This window comes from Solea senegalensis, linkage group LG17 (assembly GCF_019176455.1).
Source record: "Solea senegalensis isolate Sse05_10M linkage group LG17, IFAPA_SoseM_1, whole genome shotgun sequence".
In the NCBI taxonomy this organism is placed as follows: Eukaryota; Metazoa; Chordata; class Actinopteri; order Pleuronectiformes; family Soleidae; genus Solea; species Solea senegalensis.
Window position 1 is genome coordinate 20,411,600 of NC_058037.1, and position 23,491 is coordinate 20,435,090.

At 41.8% G+C, this 23,491-nt stretch overlaps 2 protein-coding genes across 2 annotated transcripts; one reads left to right on the forward strand and one right to left on the reverse strand.

Annotated features, from left to right (window-relative positions):
• Positions 1-465: 465 nt before the first annotated feature.
• Positions 466-2,703, reverse strand: LOC122784362 (5-hydroxytryptamine receptor 1B-like). The gene has a single exon (XM_044049607.1). It carries the CDS (start codon positions 2,633-2,635, stop codon positions 1,496-1,498), a length of 1,140 nt encoding a protein of 379 aa, XP_043905542.1. The 5' UTR covers positions 2,636-2,703; the 3' UTR covers positions 466-1,495.
• Positions 2,704-4,937: 2,234 nt separating this feature from the next.
• mei4 (meiosis-specific, MEI4 homolog (S. cerevisiae)) lies at positions 4,938-22,889 on the forward strand. Its single transcript, XM_044049604.1, has 5 exons — positions 4,938-4,983; positions 6,037-6,285; positions 9,900-10,411; positions 15,638-15,769; positions 22,481-22,889. The coding sequence occupies exons 1-5, from the start codon at positions 4,941-4,943 to the stop codon at positions 22,718-22,720; spliced, it is 1,176 nt and encodes a 391-aa protein (XP_043905539.1). The 5' UTR covers positions 4,938-4,940; the 3' UTR covers positions 22,721-22,889.
• Positions 22,890-23,491: the final 602 nt, after the last annotated feature.

Sequence of the window (23,491 nt, forward strand, 5' to 3'; positions counted from 1 at the left end):
AAACAGAACTGAATCGTTGTTTTGAAAATATTCCACCCTTGTACTCATCCAGACAAACTACTTGAAATATAACGCACTAGTGTGGACTACTAATTGGAAACTAATTAGTGTGGATGTAGCCAACACAAACGCAGACAAAATTAAAAGCAGAAAAAAAAACAAGTTTTCTGCACTTTTACTCATTCAGACTAAAATGCGTCCTCTGAGTTTTCAAACAAAAATGAAGATATTGTGGATGTAGCCAAATGAAACTTAACATAAACATAAAAGCAGTAAAATCAAACAAAAAAATTGAAAAAAACGAATCATTGTTTTGAAAATTCTCCACAGTGTGGACCAACTGTGAATCTGGAGCAGAATTTGTGTGTTTTCAAACATGGAGCAGTGTGGATGTAGCCAACGTAAACGCAGAAAAAAACTGCGTGACTCGTAAATATAAATAATCAACATCAAACAAATGAAATCAGACACAAAAAACTTAAACTTTTAAAACGGAAAAATAAAATTTCTCAGCACAAAATCTGACAGAGAAAAGTTTGTCATTCCCTCTGAAAAAATATCTTCTTCTGGTAAAGTCTATGATGCTAATGCTAAGCTATGTGGTAAAGTGCACACACACAGGATTCATATGTTTTTAAGTGAAAGAAAATCATGACACAAACAGATACAGCTCCCCCTTGTGGCACTCATTCGTTAAGGTGAAACATTAACAGTGTTTTTTGTTAATTTCTTGCAGTTATTACAGATTATTGCAGATTATTAAAGACGTAGACACCTGTACCGTTAAATGAAAAAACCTGAACTATGCCTTTAAAGGAATTCCACTGGCTCAGGAAATGGCAGCAGCACAGTCTGACTGAGGGTCAGTCATTATTTCCCACAATCCTCTGCTGCGTCGCGGCGACATTGTCATGGCGTAATCCTCAGGTCGACCTGTAGAGGGAGTTGTGGTTCAATCCAAGACTTCACATGACTGCAAGTGGAGAGGTCAGCTCTGACCAGCTGTGGTTAATTATTGTTAGTTATGGTCAGTTATAGGTTAGTTATGGGTTAGTTAAAGGCCAGCTGAGGTCAGTTCTGGTCAGATATGGTCAGTTCTGGTTGGTTACGGTTAGTTCTGGTCAGTGATGCGCTAGTTCTGGACTAGTCAGTTGTTCTGGTCAGTTTTTGATTGGTTGAGGTCAGCTGAGGTCAGTCATGGTTAGTTCTGGGCTGGTCAGTTCTTGTGATGGGTTATCGGTTAGTTCTGGTCAGTTGTGGTCAGTCCAGGGTCAGTTAACTTAGTTTTGGGTCAGTTATGAGTTAGTTCTGGTCAGTTTTGGATTGGTTGAGGTCAGTCCTGGGTTAGTTATGGATCAGTAGAGGTCAGTCATGGTTAGTTCTGGGCTGGTCAGTTCTTGTGATGAGTTATTGGTTAGTTCTGGTCAGTTATGAGTAAGTTCTGGGTTAGTTATGGACCAGTTGGGGGCGGGGCTCAGTGTGTGGGGGGCGGGGCTCAGGCTCTGCAGCACCGGAAGCGCAGCAGTTTGTGAAAGGCCTTTTTGAAGTCCTCGTTGGACATGGTGTAGATGATGGGGTTGATGAGTGAGTTGAGGTAACCGAGCCACGTGAACACGTCAAAGAGTTCCGGGTGGAAGCACGAGTCACACACGGGCACCAGCAGCGTGTAGATGAAGAAGGGCAGCCAGCAGATGATGTAGGCCCCCAGGATGATGCCCAGAGTCTTGGTGGCCTTCTTCTCTCTGGCAGCGCAGATGCGCTTCTTCTCCAGCAGGGCGTCACTCACCGTCACTTTGACGTGACCCACGTTGGCGCAGGACGACGAGGAGGCGTGGTCACAGCAGGGGGAGGAGTTGGTGTCGTTGGTGCCGTAGTTGAGCGAGGAGCTGGAGGCCACGGAGCCCGGGGAGTCGGTGATGAGGTGCGCGGACGTGAGCCGCTTCCCCGGCTTGTTGCTGGACTGCTTGAGGATGCGCTTGCGCGCCTCCACGTAGATCCTGCCGTAAAGCGCGATGAGCAGCAGCGTGGGGATGTAGAAGGCGCCGAAGGTGGAGTAGATGGTGTAGAAGATGTGGTCCGTGTTCACGTTGCAGCTCGTCACCTCCTCCTCCGCCTTCACCTGGCGCCAGAAGAACGGCGGCAGGGAGATGGAGATGGCGATGACCCACGCGGTGGCGATCATGCCCGCGGCGCGCGCCGGCGTGCGCTTCTTGGAGTACTCCACCGCGTCCGTGATGGCCCAGTACCGGTCCAGCGCGATGACGCACAGGTGGAGGATGGAGGCGGTGCAGCAGGTGATGTCAGAGGAGAGCCAGATGTCGCAGAACACCTGGCCCAGAGTCCACGTGTGTGTCACCGTGTAGAGCGCGCTCACTGGCATCACCAGGATGGACACGAGCAGGTCCGTCACCGCCAGGGACGCGATCAGGAAGTTTGCGGGCGTGTGCAGTTTGCGGGACTGGTAGATGGTGGCGATGACGAAGGCGTTTGAGAGTGTGGTGGCGAAAGTGATGAGCGCCAGAGTGAGCGCCACTCCCGCCTGCAGCGCCACCTGGCTGTCCGCGGACGTCAGGTTATCGCCGCTGCCGCCGCTGGAGATGTTGAGCAGCTCCGCGTCCGGCACCGGTGTCTCCATCACCTCCACCGTCCCGCGTCACATCCACGTCCACCCGCAGCCGCAGCAGCAGCAGGTGTCATGGAGGGGGGGGAGGAGGGGGCGGGGCCGCAGACACGCAAAGACACAAACCCGCAAATGACGCGTTTCTCTCGCGCAAAGATGATGAAGATTAAGAAGCGTCTTCATTGTCCAGGAGACGGAGCGCGCGCGCGCACACACACTCACACACACAGAACACACACTCACACGGAGAACACACACACTTCTGCCTCCTCTTCCTCATCCTCCTCTTCTTCACTTCTTCACCTGCAGCATCTTCTTCTCTCTCTCTTTCATCAACTTAAAAATCCACCAGAGAAAAAGCAGATCCACTCATCTTCATCATCATCCTCACGTCTATCACAGCTGTGACGTCACAACCAGCTCCACATCTGTGCTCCTCCACAAAAAAAGAAGAAAAGTCTTTTATTCCGCTCTTTGTGTGTGTGTCTGCGCTCACAAGTTCACTGCTGCTGCTTTTATACTCTCTCTCCCCCTCTCTCTCCCTCTCTCTCTCCCTCTCTGTCCCGCCCATCATCATCAGACTTGATTTTCACAGAACAAAAAATCCCTTTATTGATTTTCAACAGCAGAATATTCGCAATATATATATGTGTGTGTGTGCGCCTAATACAAAGCATCTAGTTAGTCATTCATTCATTCATTCAGTTATTCATCCAATAATAAAAAGATGACATTTGGTCATGAATATGAGATTGAAGGCATCACTATCACTGTTAAAAACAAGGACACTGGATTATTGAGATTCATTTTTATTAATGGTTAATTATGTGAGAGCACATTTTTTGTGCGCAATTGTGGACAATTAACCATTAATGATCATTAAAAATATAAAATAAAAAGAATAAAACAACTTTTATTAAAAAACAACTTTTATTATATTATTATTAATTATTAATATTATATTAAATAATATATTGTCAGAATGTTTTACAGTGTAGAAAAACAGTTGGTGGCGCCTCCTTGTGGACAAACTGCACTGAAGTTTTTTTTAACAGATCAACTAAATAAATAAATAAAGCAATGTTTGACATTTTTTACAAACTTTTTTGCAGTGTGAAAAAAAAGTAGTTTAGTGCCCCCTTGTGGACAAACTAGCATACTTAATTATCGCTAATATTCTTCTTAATAGACCCAAATAAGAAATAATGGATTTTGTTTCACATTTGAACTCAAACTTGGCCACACGGTGGATGTAGTGGTTAGCACGCTTGTCTTTGCAGTTCAAGCCCCGCCTGGAACAAGGGTCTTTCTGCATGGAGGTCACATGTTCTCACCCCGTGTGTGCGTGGGTTTTCTCTGAGTTCTCCGGATTCCTCCACAGACCAAAAACATGCAATATGGGGATGAGGTAAATTGGACACTCTATATCGACCATAGGTCACTCACTCACATACAGACACTTACACTCACTCATTCACATACACAAACATGCACTCATTCACTCTCCCTAACTCACTCACATACTCACAAACACTCACTCACATGATCGTGTGGAGAGTTTGCAGATGTAAGATGACACACACAGTGATGATGATGATGATGAGGACTTTTCATTTTAAAGTGTCTTCTTTTTCCCGCACAGTAAAAGAGTGAATTATTTTACATGAATCATCTTCGTTTCACCCTCGCTATAGTTTTTATGGTCATTCTATTCTGAATCACAGAGTCACAGCAGACAGGTCGTCAGCAGAGGATATTAATATATTTAAAAATATACGTATATATATATATATATATATACATATATATATATATACATATATATATATATATATTAATATTATAAAGAGTGACTTCAACTTCTACCAAAGTCATTTTCTGATGTGACATACTTTTATACGAGAATGTCCAAGTACAGTGTTATAATACAAGGAGTCCAGCTCTGCTGTTCTGTGTATTTGTTATCAATAAAGTTTGTACAAAAGAAACACACACACACACACACCTTCGTGAGTCCGGGCTAAGTTAATTAGTTGGACCTACTTGGATGACGGAGGAGGAGAATGATGCAGCTAAAGCTACCGCTAACCATAGTTAACGGCTAACAAGTGCTAACCTGTGATTAGTTTCAATATATTTCGGAATAGTACCTTTTTGTTGTGTCAAAAAAACAAACAGTTTTATGTTAAATAATGAATGTTTGCGCATTAGCTAGTGTTTATTGACAGAACAGCAGTCCAAGTAGTTTGTACAACACACACACACACACACACACACACACACACACACACACACACACACACACCTGAGTCCAGCCCTGATGACGATGACGGCGGAGGAGAATGACGCAGCTCATTTAGCAGGTACAGCGTTAGCGTCGCAGCTAACGCTCCACAGCATATTAACATGAGGTGTCACGCGTGTCGCGCAAATTTTTAGCTAGCCGCGCTAAGCTAGCTTTTGCTCTGCAAACCAAAAAAAACCCCGTTCATTTATGACTGTTTTAAGATAACGGCTAACGAGTGCTAACCTGCAATTAGTTTCAAAATACTTCAGTTTTTCTTTTGTGTCAAAGCCGTTTTATATTAAATAATAAATCTTAATCTTAATGATGTTTCTGATAAAGAATAGATGCCTTGAGCAGTAAGTAATAATCTTACTTTTTTTCTTCAGGTTTTTATATTCTTGTATTTTAATAATTGTCCGTCTTTTGACTATTTGCTGCTGTAACAAATGAATTTGCTCACAGTGGAATGAATCGCTAACATTTAATCAAACCTATCTCACGCTCTGATTTCAACATCACAGCATGGGGTTTGGTGTGGGAGAGTGAGTGGTTTACAAACTTTAGTTTCTGTTGGAAAAGTCTGTCTCACATTGAGATAAAGACGTGAACATGTTCTTCAGATTTAAGCTGACGTTGTTTTGAGTGAGACTGATTCAACTCAAAGGTGTCATTATGATAAATGTATGACAAAAAGTGTATATTTTTGCTTTAAATTGCTCATTAATCACTAATTGATATGTTGCAGCCCTAATCCATCAATTCATTAATATTTTAATAAAAAGTGAAGTGACTTTTGATCAAACATTTACATTTAAAAACAGTTGTGAATGTTTGGTTTGTCTTTTAAAAATAATAGATCTGTGTGTGTGTGTGTGTGTGTGTGTGTGTGTGTGTGTGTTACATAATGACCTTCATGATGTTGCAGTGATTACACTGACTGATGAAAGTGGTTGAGTCCTGAGTAGAGGTGGAGATCGCTCAGGTGATAAATCGTGGGATGATGCCTCCCTTTGCTGCCGTTAACCCGATCGACCTCCACCTGAAATAACCGGCATCATCTTTTATTTATTTATTTATTTATATTCTTCATTTTGTACTTTGCCGTTGTAAAAATCTGTCCTCTCGACAGGAACGAGGAGTCAAGTGTCGTGGTTTTTCACACAAGTCAGAGTGGCCCTGGCGGTGGCGATAATAAAGACCAAGCCTGCGGGAATGAGCGGCCGCAAGCATGCGGAGGCCGTGGCCTGCAAGCTGAAGAGGCAGGATGAGAGGTGGAGGGAAAGAGCCCAGGAGCTGCAGCAGGAGGTGCTGAGGCTGCGACAGGAGCTGCTCATCACCAGGGTGACGTCAACTGCCGAGAGCAACACCGAGGCAGCAGGTAGAAACACCACACATACTTTAGAAATAATACAAATATTCCAAGAATACTAGAATTTATTATTAGTGATTTTACATCAAACAACACTTGCCCCTGTTCGACCTGTTGGATAAAAAGTGTTGCTTGTAAAACTCAGGGGTTCGAGATGAAATGTTTTGTGCGTTTATATAGAACTGGCACACATGCTGTTACTGGAAACATGGCTGCCATAGGAGAGGCGGAGTGAGTCAAGGCCCCCACTCTCGCTGCTGTAACATGAAATACGTTTTAACATATTCCAAAATATTACGATAATTAAAATTGTGGTGTTTGCTGAATTGTTAAAAAAAAGCAACAAAAAAAACCCCCAACCACCTGCAGTGGAGGCGGAGTCTCTAATTGCGCTTGTGCAATGTGGTCACATGTGTTCTTGTTGGGATGGATTGGTCGCCGTCTGGTCTGGATGTGATCAGAACACTGAGGACCAGGTCTGAACACGGTCTTTGTGTCAGCGGTGTCTCTTTAATGTCAGCGCTCTCGTGTCAGAACTATGAGCGTCTCTTTGCTGATGCCATCGTGCTGAGGACGTGTGAAGGACAGACGGGGGTCTGATGTGAGTCCTCAGAGTCAGGCTCACAGCTGGATGACGAGTTTGTACAGAAACAATGGAACTGTAATTCAGCCTCTCAAAACTATCAGACCTGACTGAGGGAGCGTCTGTGTGTATACAGCAGCAGAGCAGTAGCTTCATCTCGTCAAACGGCAGTGGAATTCACTTCTGAAACATTCCGTGCACGATTCTGTGTGTTTCCCGTTTACGGTCGTCTCACGTCACTCGCTCAGTGTGGATGATGCCTCCGTCTGTCTCCATGTAAAACAAATCACTTCCTGTGTGCAGCGGGGGAATGTCATTGGAGCTGATGGTCATAGATAACAAAGCATATCAGAGCATCTTATTTTTATAATCCATTAATCTGATAATTAGAGTTGTTTATTAGTTGTTTGGTTCATAAAATGTCATAAAATATTGATCAGTGTTTGTTAAACTCTGGAAATGATGATGTTCACGAAATGATTCAGTTTGAATGATTTCTTTGTTTTATGGAGCAGTAAAGAAAGTAGAAAATATTCACATTTAAGAAGCTGAAAAATCACAGAAACCTAGAAGAACGGCGCTCATACTAATATGTTTTCTACTTTCTGTCATTTTTCAGCTTCTTAATTGTGAATATTTTCTACTTTCTGTCATTTTTCAGCTTCTTAAATGTGAATATTTTCTACTTTCTGTCATTTTTCAGCTTCTTAAATGTGAATATTTTCTACTTTCTGTCATTTTTCAGCTTCTTAAATGTGAATATTTTCTACTTTCTGTCATTTTTCAGCTTCTTAAATGTGAATATTTTCTACTTTCTGTCATTTTTCAGCTTCTTAAATGTGAATATTTTCTACTTTCTGTCATTTTTCAGCTTCTTAAATGTGAATATTTTCTACTTTCTGTCATTTTTCAGCTTCTTAAATGTGAATATTTTCTACTTTCTCTGCTTCATTTCTTCAGCTTCTTAAATGTGAATATTTTCTACTTTCTGTCATTTTTCTGCTTAAATGTGAATATTTTCTACTTTCTGTCATTTTCAGCTTCTTAAATGTATTTTCTAGTTTCTGTAATTTTTCAGCTTCTTAAATGTGAATATTTTCTACTTTCTGTCATTTTTCAGCTTCTTAAATGTGAATATTTTCTACTTTCTGTCATTTTTCAGCTTCTTAAATGTGAATATTTACTACTTTCTGTCATTTTTCAGCTTCTTAAATGTAAATATTTCTTGGTTTCTTTGCTCCATTAAACAAAGAAATCATTAAAACTGAATAATTTTGTGTTTGTGGACAAAAACCAAGACATTTGAGAAACATCATCATTTCCAGAGTTTGACAATAACTGGTCAATATTTTCCAACTTTTCTGACATTGTATGAACCAAACGAGTCATTGATTGATGGAGAAAACTGTGAACAGAAACTTATAAAGACAAATGTGACGATACTGTCGCAGACATTGTATACATTGCCCACCTCTATTGCAGAGTTTATAAAAGGGGGAGGAGTCTGGGGCAACACGCCCCATGCTGATTGGACAAGAGGGTGATGACAGAGTGGACTGAGAAAAAGAAACTGCAGTAGATACTCCAGTTTTTAATCAATACTTGACCCTCTAGCGGGAAGACATAGCGACCACACTCAGAAGTCCACAGGGGGGCGACACAGAGTCCACTTGACACCATATAGTGTAATTGCATCTTTAGAGCTTTGTGCGTCACTCACGGCTTCATGACGACACTTGTTTCAAGGCAAAATAAAGAAAAGCTTGTCCTCCCTGAGACCTCAAGGCTGCGATTGGGAGACATTTCACGAGGACGACTGTGGTCCAGCTCGTCTCAGTTTTATGAGGCCATTCTTTAATATTTACACGAGTGCAGCAAAGCATCATGGTCTTCCTCCACCTTCACGCGCTGACAGACACACGGCTCTGTGTTCCCCGCAGTTTTACGACCTCCTGCTCCCACGTTCTCTGACGCAGAGTTAAAAATAAGCTCCACCCTCACAGTGATTATCCCATTAAATGATTGACTGTAATTATGTCCTTTTAATAGCTGTGATATTTTCGTGTTCATTATGATTATGTGATATTTCTCCTCCTCCGCCATGAACACGGTCTCCAGAGCTGCAGTCGCTCAGACGTGACCCTGGAGACGAGGATCCTCCAAACGCCGAGTGCTCACCTGCTTGTGTCGATAAAAATGACAAATGTGACTGTGAATGGTGGATTAATTGTAGCACAGGTGAGACGCTGCAGGTACGAGTGCAGCCTCTGTCTCACGTCTGATTTACACGTGTGATTAGTGATTACACGAGACGGCAGCTCCACGCGGAGAAGTTGAAGGAGCAGCTTGTGAGGAGACCAGGAGAAGAGAGTGGGTGGGAAGTGAAGGGGGGTGTTAATCTGTTAATCTGTCCCGCTAACAGATGGCTCTGTGGCCGCGCTGGAGCCACGACCGCCTTCTCACCGCTTACACATGCTAACGCTGAAAAACAGACGGACTGTGTGCTTCAGCTTTGGCACAAACTCTTCACTCTGGAAACTAGAGCGACTGCAACTAATCATCTGCTGAGATGACGATGATGATGATGATGATGATGCTTCCCAAATGTCTTGGTTTTTGATCAATTATCAAAATACTATTATTTTAGTAATTGGTTAATAATCAAAACATTTCAGTATAGTAGCAACGTGAAAGTGACCTTCACTGATCAGGAAATAATCAATAATGTTGATTTTCTTTAATGAAACTAAACTAAAATTCTCTTATAGAAATAGTACAAGAAAACTTTATTTTCCCCCTAAAATCTTTCCTCATCGAATACTTTTCGTTGAATTGTGACTTTAATTTCAGAATTGTGACTTTTCTCCAGAATTAACTTTAATCTCTGAATTGTGACAGTTTTCTCTAGAATTCTGACTTTTTCTGTAGCTCCAAACCTTTCTTGTTTTTTTTAATCTAAATCTGTGGATGATGTTGAGTTTTATGGAGTGCTTTCAGTGAGTGCAGTGATATTTTCTGTGTGTGTGTGAAAACCCTGCAGGTGATGACGATGACAACGCGGTGGTAGACGCTTCTCTGGATGGCTTTGCTTCTTCAAACCCTCCAGCTGACTGTGACTATGACTCAGCGACTCCCGATCTCCTTCTACCAGACTCTCAGCCTGCGGCTCCCTCCTCTCACCAGCACCACCTCCTCCCTCCACAGGAGGCAGCGCTGTGTCCTCACGTTCACTTCCTCCACTCGCTGTGTTCTCTGCACCGAGTGGCGCGGACCAGCAGAGGCCTGGAGGCTCTGTGGTTCGGTCCCGACGGGGGCGCCGGCTCGGTCCTGGCCGACTCCGTGTGCCAGCTTCTTGAGTCGGTGGTGGCGGCGTGCGGGGCCCCGCCCCCTCTGGGCCCCGGGGACCTGGTCCAGCAGGCCTGTGCTGTGGCGGCGCGGGCCTTGGACGTGTTCTGCCGGCACAGTCTACCGTCAGCAGAGTTCAGGAGGCGTGTGGAGGAGTCGCTGAGGGAGATGACGACCATTCTGCTGCGCGGCCGTCAGCCTGGCGAGGTGAGTCATGTGATCCGCGGGGAGGGGGACATGTGACCACGAACAGACCATCTGCTGTTTTTCATCCTGTACGTTTATTATCGTCTGCCTCGTTTTATTGTGAGTGAACTCTTGACGGTTGTTTTTAAGACATGATTTAGACACTGTGAACATGATTATGTCTTTAAAGGAACAGTACGGTGCCGACTGTGGTGTGAGCGCCCTCGAGAGGCACAGGCTTTGTAAACACGGTCTATGATTTCTCAGGAACACGTTCACGTCTTTATCTCACTCTCAGACAGACTTTTCCAACAGGAAACTGAAGTTTGTAAAGCACTCACTCTCCCACACCAAACCCCATAGAGAAAATCAGTGCTTTTAGCTCAAGCGGGACACTGTAGCTGCTGGTCTATTACTGCCTCGTGTGGTCACTTTGTGTCACTGAAGTAAATCTGAACCAAGTTTTTCAAATGGCCAAGTGACAAAATAAAACATTTGAACATATGGTAGTTAAGTGACTGTTCTTACTGTTATTCAACAACTCGTGTGTGCTGTGATGTTAAAATGACTGATTTTCTTTATGGGCTTTGGTGTGGGAGAGTGAGTGGTTTACAAACTTCAGTTTCCTGTTGTGAAAGTCTGTCTAACAGTGAGATAAAGACGTGAACGTGTTCTTAAGACACCGTAGACTCTTGTTATTGGGTTTTGTCGGCTGGTAACGTCTTGAGAATTGTTTGTTGTTCACTTGTTGAAGTTGATAAATGGATGTTTGTGAAGAGAGGAAAAGGATTGAGGCTCCTCTTCTTTTTCTTTTGCTGCCGGTGGTTTTGAAGGTGTTTTACTGCAGCAAAGAGGAAAATAAACTCGGGTATTTTTGGATTTTCCTGTTTTGTAAAGCTAAATGTTGAATATTTCAACATGTTAAGGGTTCAAATTTCCTCTCTATGATATTAAACCACACATGGACCTCAGTGTGAGTCGTCTGCATGTATATTTTTTACTGTCCTCTCTACAGTAGATGACCTTCTCGTTGATTTCCCATCAAAATGTACATTTTTATTTTTCCCGTGGCGAGCGCAGACTTTAAAGGATTCCTCCTCGTTAATGAACTCTTTGTGTTTGCGCTCTGTGAACGCGCCGTCACTGTCAGTCAGGCCGATTGTCTGAGACGGCTGAGATGCTGACGGCCACGTCGGAGATGAAGAGCTGCGCTAATTACAAAACTGAAAAGAGGGGAAAACTCCTCACCACCGCCACAGCGCTCTAAAACGTCCTGACACCAGATTAATCCATTAAACCTGCTGCTCAGAAACAATTTCTTATTTGTGGAGAGACGAGGCTGTTTGAGATTCAGTGTCCTCACGAACTGCTGAGAGTTTTTAATTCCAGTGACAATATGATGGATTATTAATTGATTACTAAATTAACTGTCAACTTTGTCAAAAAATACAAAATTAAAAGCAGTTTGTGCTTCTTAAATGAGAATATTTTCTGGTTTCTTTGCTCCATAAAACAAAGAAATCATTTTAGTTTGTCATGTCCAGAGTTTGACAAACACTTGTCAATATTTCATGACATTTTATGAACCAAATGAGCAATAGGTCAAATGTTCCAAAGAGAAATTTTCGTTATTTTGAAGATTAAACAAACAGTTTCATTAAAGAAAATTGACCTGTTATTGATTATTAGGTTTCAGTTTCACGTCTCTGCTCTAAAATGTATAGACTAGAGCTTCAACTAACAATTATTTTCATAATCGAGGAATCGTTTGGTCCATAAAATGTCAGAAAAGGTTAAAATATGTTGAACGTGTTTGTTAAACTCTGGAAATGATGTCCTGTTTTGTCCATCCACTGTATGGAGAAGAAACGAAGAAAATATTCACAATTTAGAAGCTGAAACAATCAAATCTTGTTTTAATCACGAAAAATCTTCAAACCGATGAATCGGTGGTCAAAAAATGAATTGAGCAATTGTTTCAGCTCTAGTGTAGATCATGTGTCGTCTGCATAGAGAGTGACTGGTGCTGTTTATCAGCTAAACTATTTTTATTTTACAATAATACAAAGTGTTATATTTCTGCCAATAAGCTTGTCACGCATTGGTCCTTTAAACCTCAACATTTCACTCAACAAACCACCTGTTAAGTACTAGTCACAGATGGGGAGTTGCTTCTGTTACCATGGGAACGCCAACACTGTCCTCATCTCTTTCTCTTCCAACTCCTGGCTCTGTATGAAATGAAAAGCGGCACAATGAGAACCTTCTAGAAATGTCAGCGAGTGTCCTCCATTCTGAGACGCATCACAAGCGGCTGCAATTTCTGCAGACGGACGGACGGATGGACGGACGAGACCTAACTCCAAGAGTCCAGACGGTGAAAATGTAGAGTGTGAATCGTGAGTGGCGTCGTTGAAATGTCACACCACGTCTAGCGGCAGACGTCGTCGCTCTGTGTGATGGAGTCTCTCAGAGCAGAGAGCGGTTATCAACGTCGTGGCCTCGTAAAGCCCTCAAACCCTCCCTTATTTCACCATGTCGCCCCTTTTGTCCAGCGGAGGAACTTTTATTATCTCCTCCTGCTGCTGTAGTGGCTCCTGTGTGTCTGATGTGGTTCAACCTCAATCACAATCTCAAGCGCCACCTTTTTATCGCCGCTCCGTTGGCTGCACACACGAGGCCCTGTCTCGCTTTACAGCAGCAGCAGTGATGTGATGAGATTTTTAAAATCCGTGGACTTTTTGCTCTGTACGTTAAAAGAAAATAAGAAGCGAATAACCACTTAAAGCTGCAGTATGCAACTTTTAAATATCATCAAATGTCTGTCGTCTGATCAAAGGTCTGATTTTGGTCTAGACTAAGACAATATTTCAGTTTTCTTCATGTCATGTAAACATGTTAGTCTGACTATAATCCAGCTGGATTTAGTCAGACTAAGACAATAATTCAGTTTTCTTCATGTCATGTAAACACGTTAGTCTGACTAATCCAGCTTGTCTTAGTCGGACTAAGACAATAATTCAGTTTTCTTCATGTCATGTAAACACGTGAGTCTGACTAATCCAGCTAGTCTTAGTCGGACTAAGACAATAATTCAGTTTTCTTCATGTCATGTACACACATTAGTCTGACTATAATCCATCTGGATTTAGTCAGACTAAGACAATAATTCAGTTTTCTTCATGTCATGTAAACACGTTAGTCTGACTAATCCAGCTAGTCTTAGTCCGACTAAGACAATAATTCAGTTTTCTTCATGTCATGTAAACACATTAGTCTGACTATAATCCAGCTGGATTTAGTGCAGGACTGTTGGTGGACATCATACGACGACAACCATAAGAGACATGTCCATCTGATTTGTCTCGCCTGTACAGCAGTTAGCAAACATACAGAACCACAGCACTGTCCATCTCACTGTCTACAGTGAGACAAAAACGTGAACGTGTTCTCAAGACACTGTGGACTGCGCCCCTCTCTGGCTGCCATGTTTTCACCAAGCATGTGTCTCTAGGTGGCGCTCGGAGCGCAGTCAGCACTGAATACGTCAGTGACTCTGAGCTAACACCGCTAACACCTTTGAACAAAGCCATGGTTTCACTGAGAGTGAGCCTCTTGTGTCTCATGCTGGTTCTCAGCAGCAGGGGGCGCTCACAGCACAGTCAGTACTGACTTATTTGTCAGTACCTCATACAAAAAAAACACAGACCTTTCAAATGTTTGTTCCGGCACTTGAAAAAACATGTTTTTCTCCCTGCTGTGAAGAGAAAAAGGGACATTTAACAACAAGAAAATAATAACAAAGAAAAATGTGAGACGTGAGAGACGTGAGGGCCGAGGAGAGAATAGACTCTGACAACCCTGGAATCCACAGACACGTTTGTCAACAACCGTCAAGGCCTGAGGAATCTCAGCAGACACTTTGTCTTCGTCACAAATTCAATTTAAAATTAATGGATTCTGCCTGTTTCAGTGTCGAGTCTGAGCTTTTTCTCTGAGCGGCTTCACGTCAACATGGTGACGTGACACGTGTGTGTGTGTGTGTGTGTGTGTGTGGTAACGAGTTGAATTCCCCCACACCTCACTGAGAGGTGATGGTGTTTACTGTGCCCTTGAGCCAAACCTGCTGCTGCTGCTGCTGCTGCTGCTGCTGCTGCTGCTCCTCACAGTTAAACATGAGTGCGAGCGGTGGAGTGAATGTGAATTAGGACGGACAAACAGCCTGCAGGAGCAGACAAATGAAAACCTGCCCGCTGCAGCTCAACAAAGATGTGAGCACATTCTCCTCTTCTCTCTTTTCTCCACCTCCAGTGAAAGAAAAAGCAAAACAAAAACTCATTTTCTTTCTAAACGTCTCTCTGCGGCTGCAGCTGGACTTTTATTTTCGTCATCTTGCCTCGGAAATCAATAAAATATGGAGTTTGCCGTCCAGGGGAACAAACCTCTGAATATATGTGTTTAAAAAGAAGACAAAGACGCTGGAATTACATTTATTTACAAAAAGTCCCTATAAGAAGAAGGAGAATGAAACACAAGCTTAAGGACGAGATTGGCTTCAGACTTTCAACATGATGTCAAATGAATATAGGGGCTGAAACAGTAACATCAATGAATCCATGACCAACGATATTCTTATTTTAAAAGCTGAAATATCAAAACTTACACTCTGCTTCTCCTAAAATCTACGTCAGTTTAAGTCCACGATGTCTTAAGAACACGTTCTCGTCTTTATCTCACTGTCAGACAGACAGGGAAGTGAAGTTTGTAAACCACTCACTCTCCCACACCAAACCCCATACAGAAAATCAGTGATGTTAGCTCGCGGGGTCTACTGCTGCCTCGTGTGGTCACTTTGTGTCACTGAGATAAATCTAAATGAAGAATCAGTGATTTTGAGATGAAGACGTGAAACATGCTCTTGAATTATTGAAAGGCCGCGTCCCTCTCTGTTTTCACTCAGCATGTGCCTCTAGGGGGCGCTCATAGCACTGCTATCAGTGCTGAATGTGAAAAGAGAGAGACTTTCATCTCGGCTCAGAATATAAAAGGTTTGGTCCATAAAATGTTGGTCAAACCTGGAAATGATGATGTTCTCAAATGTCTTCTGTTGCACAGTTACACGTGATGTTCCTTGCATTTATAAAAAATAGGTTTATGACCATTTATCTTGATTGTAGATTTATAATCTGATGTACAGAAAGTCATGAGGACAGTGATTGAGTCTCTTTTTGTTTGTCTGTTGTTCAGCTGCAGACTGCAGAGACACTCAGAGAACACCTGGTTACTCTGGGCAACAGCAACATGTCAAAGTCTTTCCTCATTGGTCACATCCTCTCACAGATCAGCGCCGTGGCCGATCAGCTGTGGCAGCTGCTCCAGGTAAACACAACAACAACAACAACAACAACAACAACAACACAACACAACACATCGGCAGCAGCACTGCTTCACCTGCTCCTTTTAGGGCTGGAGGTGTGTCAGAATGTGAGATTAAATCAGAATCTGAGATTAAGTCAGAATATGAGATTAAAAAAGAAAATCAAAGTCTTAGAGTAAGACATAATTCTAAATTGAAGGTCAGAATCGTAATCTGAGATTTGTTGCAGATTGAGATCAATATCGGATGTTTCAGATTAAAGGTCAGAATTTTGAGATTTAGGTCAAATTCTGGGATTAAAGTCTGTTAGAATTCTGACATTTTTTTCAATTTGTTTGTCATTTAGTTACAAATTATTTGTATTATGTTAAAATTCATATATGTATATGTGTGTATGTATATACATATTTGTGTATGTATACATACATGTATATTTTCATATGTATGTGTATATATATGGATGTGTGTATATATGTACTGTATGTATATATGGGTATGTGTGTGTGTGTGTGTATATATATATATATATATATATATATATATATATATATATATATATATATTTAGCAGTTTTCTTCCTCTGTTGTTGTCTTTGACTTTTTTATTTTCTCAGTCTTTGTTGCTTCATCTCTGTATCGACCGGTTGCCACGGTCACTTGTGAAGCGCAGTAATCGATACGTCGTCAACCCAGTAGCTTCCTGTCTGACACTCGTTCAAACGTCTCTCTCTCTCTCTCTGTCTGTCTGTCTCTCTCTCTCTCACACCACACTTCACTCACCCTCGTTCGCCCTCTGCGTCAGTGTGGAGTCAGAGTATGTGATGAAACGGAAATGTGGTGAAAAGAAAAAGCTTTCTTTTTTTCCTTCCACGTTGACTTGCTCACACGCACACACACCACAACATATTACATGTAACAGTGCACTGTAATCCCACTCATGACAAATCTAAAGCATCACATTAACATTTACCTTTTTCTTACTTTTTATCGGCCGAGTCTTTTGTTTTGATCGGGAGCGCTGGTTCTTAACAGCAGGGGGCGCTGGTTCTTAACAGCAGGGGGCGCTGGTTCTTAACAGCTGGGGGCGCTGGTTCTTAACAGCAGGGGGCGCCGCTCAGTCAGCTTTGAATAAAAACCCTGAATTACCTGCTTGTAGTTTAGTGGATTCAGTTTTTGACATTTGATGATGTCACCGTGAGTTAAAATGAAGCCTTGTTTCTGAGGACATGGTTCCAGATTATTTAATCTGTGAATATCAGTCAATAAAATAAAATGGTGAGGTCAGCAGTCAATGAAGTGGAACAACAGCAGCTTCGTCCTCCCTCCATTTGTTTGTCCATCTGTCCGCCTGAGGACGCTGCGCTGACTCAGCACTTTTACCTTCCAGAGGTTGAAGCGACAACAAGTGAAGGACGCGGCGTCTCACTCACTCACTCACTCATCATCCTCGTTATCATTCACGTCACAGCTGCGGTGGCAGGCGGGCAGGCACTAGAGACCACGCCTCCTTCACTCGGTGTTAAAGGTGTTAGTCTGTAACACACACGAGGGTTTAGTGGCATAAATGTAATAAACAGTAAATCATCAAAATCAGAGCTTGTGCATTTGATTCTACTGGGTCTGATTAAAACCACTGAATGAATCTGATTTTGAACAAATGATTCCGTTTGAATGAGTTTTGTTTTATGGAGCAAAGAAACCAGAATATATGCACATTTAAGAAGCTGAAAAATCATAGAAACTTGGTTTAATCATTAAAAAAAACAAACAAACATTCAATGAACTGATTGTAATGGATTCAGTAATGGATTAAGTTAGTTTTAGAAAGTGGGACATTGGATTTAAACCTGTCTAAACAGAAAGGGATTTGTGTCGCGCAGCGAGAGATCAGAGAAACAAACAAATAAAACAAGAATTTAAATAAAGCTTTAACTAAACTTTAAACAGGGGTGGAGTGGATCAGTGGTTAAGACCAGTACCCTGTGTGCAAAAGACTTCATGGTCGCAAGTTCGATTCCACCCCTGGCTGATTGTGCTCATTGTAAGTCGCTTTGGATAAAAGCGTCTGCTAAATGACATGTAATGTAAATATCTATTAATAATGAATTTTCAAAAACGTTGCGTCACATATTCGTTTGAATGGATTTGTGTGTGTTTTTGACTCATCGTCAACAAGTTAGCAATCTTTAAACTAAACATTGTTTATTTTAAATAAATATATAATGTTTATGTAGTTGAAAATATAATAATACAGTGCATTTAATCCTATTTTTCTGGCTAACAGTGAGCTAAAGTGTTGTGTGAGCTCAGGTTGTTGTGTGTCAGTGATGTGATGAGTTTCAGCACCGGCGTCTGTGATCGTTGTCCTTAACCAGATTAAGTCTGGCTCGAGGATGTTAACCATGACGAGCGTCTCACAGCTGATGCTGCTGAACCTAGAACACCGGCTCAGTTTACACTCAAAACAAACATCATGGATTCATCACCTGCTTCACATAATCTGCTGAATAATAATAATCTGAATGACACGGACAAATTCTCCTGCAACACAAATCGCGTCATTGTGATTTTAACCACATAAGTAATCTGATTTCATAACGCCATGTAATCTGAATACACCCACTAGAATAATATGATTCAGACCAATGAATTCAACGGATTATGTCAACAAAAATAATCCTATTGTGCTTAATGAAATCCAATCCGATCCTTTTCACTCTGCAAGATAATCTGAATATGTTCACTAGAATAATCAGATTGTGTCCACTGACGCAATTGGATTATGTATAAGAAAATAACAAAATAAAACCACTGAATTAATCTGATTTTAACATAAAAAATCTCATTGTACCATCTAATAATCTGTGTCAGTAATCTCTTCTGCTCATCCATCAAAATAATCTGAACATTTACACCAAAATAATCTGACCGAGCTCACTGAAATAATCTGATTATTTGTACTAAAATTACTTAATTAGATGCAATTAAATAATCCGATTAAATTCTCTGAATACCTACACCAAAATAATCTGTTTACACCAATTGGGGTAATCGGTTTTCATCCAGCAAAGTAATCTGAATACAGTCCTCAGAATATTCTGATCGTGCCCACTGAATTAATCTGATTACGTCCCACTGAGATCAGAAATCAGATTTCCAGTGTCTTGGTGCAGTTCTCAGTGATAATCTGATTTAACTTCACACTCACTGACGATGCTTTTTTTTTTTATTACACCTGTCACTCTCAACGTGACTCAGCATCTTTGGAAACAGACGTTTTTTTTTCTCGCCTACAGTCTGTGAAGCTGCGCGCGCACACACGCACGCACGCACACACGCACATGAGGACAACAACAACACATGAGTGTGACATGAAAGTCATTTTCTTGGAAATGTCGTGTGTGAGTCCAGCAGCTCGTCTCACGTCAGCTTAAATATCCTGTCACTGACACACACACACACGCGCACACACAGGACATCTCTGCGTTAAAAAACAGGAAAATCATATTTCTTATTATTCGTTTGATAATAATAGGACACACAATATTGGACTTTTGGCTGAATAAAGATTATTTGCAAGAACTCAATAATTTGGCACCAATATACAGTAAACTTTTAGAAAAGTAATACAACTCAGAGTGGACTGAAAATACATGGATTTTTGAGAAAAATGTCGAGTCAATGGATAAAAAAATCCTTTTTCTAATCTCAGTGTCTAATCTGTGATGAAATCAGACCAAAGCGTTTGAGAGATTATGTAGAAGATGTGAGAGAAAATTCAAGAAAAGATAACATTTATCGAAGCAAAAGTTGCACAAATAACCTGAAACAGTGACATGAGAGTGTGACATGAGACCACGACACTGTTGTGTAATGTTGTGTTGCGCATATCTTTGGAGGTTTTGAATGAATGAGGGTGCAGATTATTGACATTACGTCGTCTGCCTCACACACAGATGCTTTCACCTCATGTTAACATGACAGTTTAAAAGTCAGAACGTGTCGTTTGACTCTGAGAATAAATAATCTGGCAGACGTGGACTCAGTTTGGACTCGAGTGCAGGTTTTTTTTTTGTTTTTTTTCTATTTCTTTTTTTGGCAGTTAAATCAATTTTCCAAAGAGTCCAAAATCCTGCTCTTTAAACAAACTTGGCATGGGAGCAGACGGGTTTAAATGTTGGCTCGGTTACATTGGAGCCGCTTGGCAGACGCGAGCTCCCGTCTCCTCCTCGTCCTCGTCCTCACGACACTCGGGGAGATTTAAGTTCAGTCCCTCAGATTGTAACTCAAACTGAAATAGCAGAGCCGTTGTGACCGCGTCTGAGCGGCGTTTGGAGCCATTACTCAAACTCTCAAGCTTCCATTTATGTGGAGCCTGATACGAGTGATCGTACATGACGTTAAATTATGTTCCTGTCCACTGACAACGGCTCAGCGAGGAGGAGGAGGAGGAGGAGGAGGAGGGGGAGGAGGAATGATAATTAAGACACACACAAGACACAGGAATGAAGAAAATAACAAGCTTTTTTAGGCTCACGTTCAGTGAAAGCACAGATTTTAGCCACTAAATAAAAGTCTACATTGAAGTCTACGATGTCTTTAAGAACATGTTTCACGTCTTTATCTGACTGTGAGACAGACTTTTATAAACCACTCACTCTCCCACACCAAAGCCCATAGAGAAAATCAGTGATTTTAACATCACAACACACAAGAGTTGTTGATCCACTGCTGCCTCCATCACTGAGTTCAAATGTCTTATTTTGTCATTTCGGCATTTGAACATTTCTGTTCAGATTTCCCTCAGTGACACAAAGTGACCACACGAGGCAGCAGTAGACCAGCAGCTCCTGTGTCCCTGCGAGCTAAAATCACTGATTTTCTCTATGGGCTTTGGTGTGGGAGAGTGAGTGGTTTACAAACTCCAGTTTCCTGTTGGAAAAGTCTGTCTCACAGTGAGATAAAGACGTGAACACGTTCTTAAAGATATCGTCGACTTAAAGTGACGTAGATTTTATTATTATAGTCTTGTTATGTGGTTAAAACCAAGGGTGGATTTATTTAATTTTCTCTCCTCGTCTCGGCTCTAACTTCTCTGGTCAAATCCCTCTGTGATTTCCGTTGATAGATTTTCATTGGCAAATAATTCCCATGATCCCACGCTGTGTCCCAACATCGTCAAACTACGTCATCTTTTGTTTGTTTGTATTTATGTCTGAAACTGAACGACTGACGATTATTTTCTGTTCTACAAATCCAGGATTCTGCACGCGTGTAATGTTTGTCTGGGTTTTTGGGCGATGAAAATGTGGAGATAGGAGTACTATAGGACCTCGGAGTCTTGGATGAGACCAGATTGATTTTCTGTCAGTCGTCAGCAGAGTCGACTGAAAGACATGGACGTGGACGAAATAAAGCACTGAAACACACAGAGACAAAAAATCGATTTCTCTGAGTGTGTGTGTGTGTGTGTGGTCAGTGTGAAGAAGACGATGAAATCTCCAGTGACACAAACACTGATGTCTCTGATTCTCTGCAGGTGAGAGAGTTCAGTTTTTATCATTGTATGAGGTTCTGACCATAGTGTGTGTGTGTGTGTGTATACAAAAGAATACATTGAGGAATGAATTCTGATTTCCTCTGTGATGTCAACCAGCGCAACTAATCAATTATAATCATCCTTGATCGATCTTTCACTTCGATTAGTTGTTTTGTCCAGAAGTTGTTGTAAAAATATTGATCGGAGTTTGTCAAACCTGGAAATGATGACGTGTTCAAATGTCTTGTAAAAGAAACCGGGAAATATTCACATTTAAGAAGCTGAAAAATATTGTATAAAAATAGTTGACAATCAATTAAATAATTGGCTTGTTTGATTGTTTGTTTCATTCATGTCCAAAAATCAACCTCATAAGATTTTATAAGCTTTACTTTAAGCCACTCCCATGAGCACAACACGCTGAAGATGTCGCAAAAGTGATGACATTTACGAGTTCCTTGAACGCGTTTTTAGGCCACTCCCCTGAGCGCAACACATTGAAGACTTTGCAGAAGTGATGACATTTACGAGAGTTCTTGAACGCATCTTTGAGCCGCTTCTCTAAACTGAAGGTGTTGCAGAAGTGATGACAATTCCGGGGTTTCTTGAACGCACCGTGTTAGCTGCTCTGCTTTGTTTTTAATTCACTCTCATGCTCTGGAGTTGAGATTATTCACTGAATATCATCCCGTCCCAGCCCTAGCTGTGGAGGTCACAGTGACATCAGCGGAGCAGAAACTGCTGAGTCACTCTGCACGGCTTCAAAGACACGACTCATTATCACATCGATGATGAAATCGGCAGATTTTCAGCTCAACAATAAAATTTGTTGTGTGTGGGGGAGACTCGGTGGTACAGCGGAAGCTGAGGCAGAGGTTAATCTGTTCGGATCCTGTCATTGTCAGGCTGTGAACCAGTGAATCCCTGAGGAGAGCTAACGAGCCAACAAACAACTCTATCAGTCACTGCTGCTGTTTTTCATCCTCTCACTTAGAGGGCGGGCATACACACACACACGCAGGTGTGATGCGGTTATAAATATTTTGGTCACATGACCGTGATCAGTCACCTCGACCTCCTGATTTTTGTCATAATTTAAGTTTGCAGCTGTTTTTTTTACAAATCTATAAAACATTGCACATGCAGACCTGTGTGATATTGATGTTCTCCTCTAGGGGCAGCAGAGTGGTGGTCTGGACACGTTCCCTCTGGACCAGTACCAGAACTGCTGCCACCTGCTGTGGGTCGCGGAGCAGCTCCTGCAGACGTCGTCCGCGGGGGTGGACGTGGCGTCGGAGCGGACAGTTTTCCTGCGTCACCTGGAGCGCCGCGTCTTCCTGCTGTCAGATGAGTTCCCTCTGTTTTCAGTCTACATGTGGAGGGTGGGACGTCTCCTGACGTCCTCGGAGACGTGACGGCAGAATTACACCAGCAAGAGTAGAGAGACTTTTCTCGGTTTGGTTCATGAAACTCAAAGAAAATATTCAAACATTATGCTTGTCCGAATTAGTTGGAAATAATTTAGTAATCAATTATTCAATTAATAGTTGCAGGGCTAGTGTGAATTAAATGTTGTCAAATGAATTATGTGCAGATTTATTTGTTGTATTTTTGGGGGCAGGATATTGTTGAAAAGTCAGTTTCTATGCAGATGATATGTGATGACGTTTCTCTGATTATGTTGAAAATATTCACATTTAAGAGGCTGGAAAATCACAAACTAGGATGAAAAAATAAGAAATTCATCATTTAATTCACGATATATCAAGATATTTATCGCATCATAGTATCGTGACAGTCAAGTCACGATAGGTATTGTGATATTTAAGTCAAGACGCGATATTATCCCGATGTTTAAGTAACACGATGTTTAAGTATCACGATGTTTAAGTCATATGATATCGCGATATTTTCCGTCTCCATAAAATAATGGTGATACTGTCGGAGAGTTTATGTTGTTAAATTGGCGGTTATCACTCGTGGTCGTCGTCTCTCTGCTGCGCTCAGATCTTCAGCAGAAACAGACGACGTGTGGTGGAGAGAAGGCGACGCCTCACTGAGAGTTAGACGTTCTGAAGGTTCTACAGGGTTTAGGTAATAATAGTGGATTCTCTGCTGGTACTGGACTGGACTGGCTTTGATGCACACACACACACACACACACGTCCAGGCTGAGCTGATAATCA

What these genes read in the sequence shown, in the direction of transcription:
- mei4 (XM_044049604.1), top strand. Translation starts at nt 4,941, where the DNA reads ATGACGATGACGGCGGAGGAGAATGACGCAGCTCATTTAGCAG. An exon ending in GCGGCCGTCAGCCTGGCGAG is followed by an intron (nt 10,412 to 15,637) that starts GTGAGTCATGTG and finishes TCTGTTGTTCAG; the next exon opens with CTGCAGACTGCAGAGACACT. An exon ending in AGCTGTGGCAGCTGCTCCAG is followed by an intron (nt 15,770 to 22,480) that starts GTAAACACAACA and finishes GTTCTCCTCTAG; the next exon opens with GGGCAGCAGAGTGGTGGTCT.
- LOC122784362 (XM_044049607.1), bottom strand. Translation starts at nt 2,635, where the DNA reads ATGGAGACACCGGTGCCGGACGCGGAGCTGCTCAACATCTCCAGCGGC.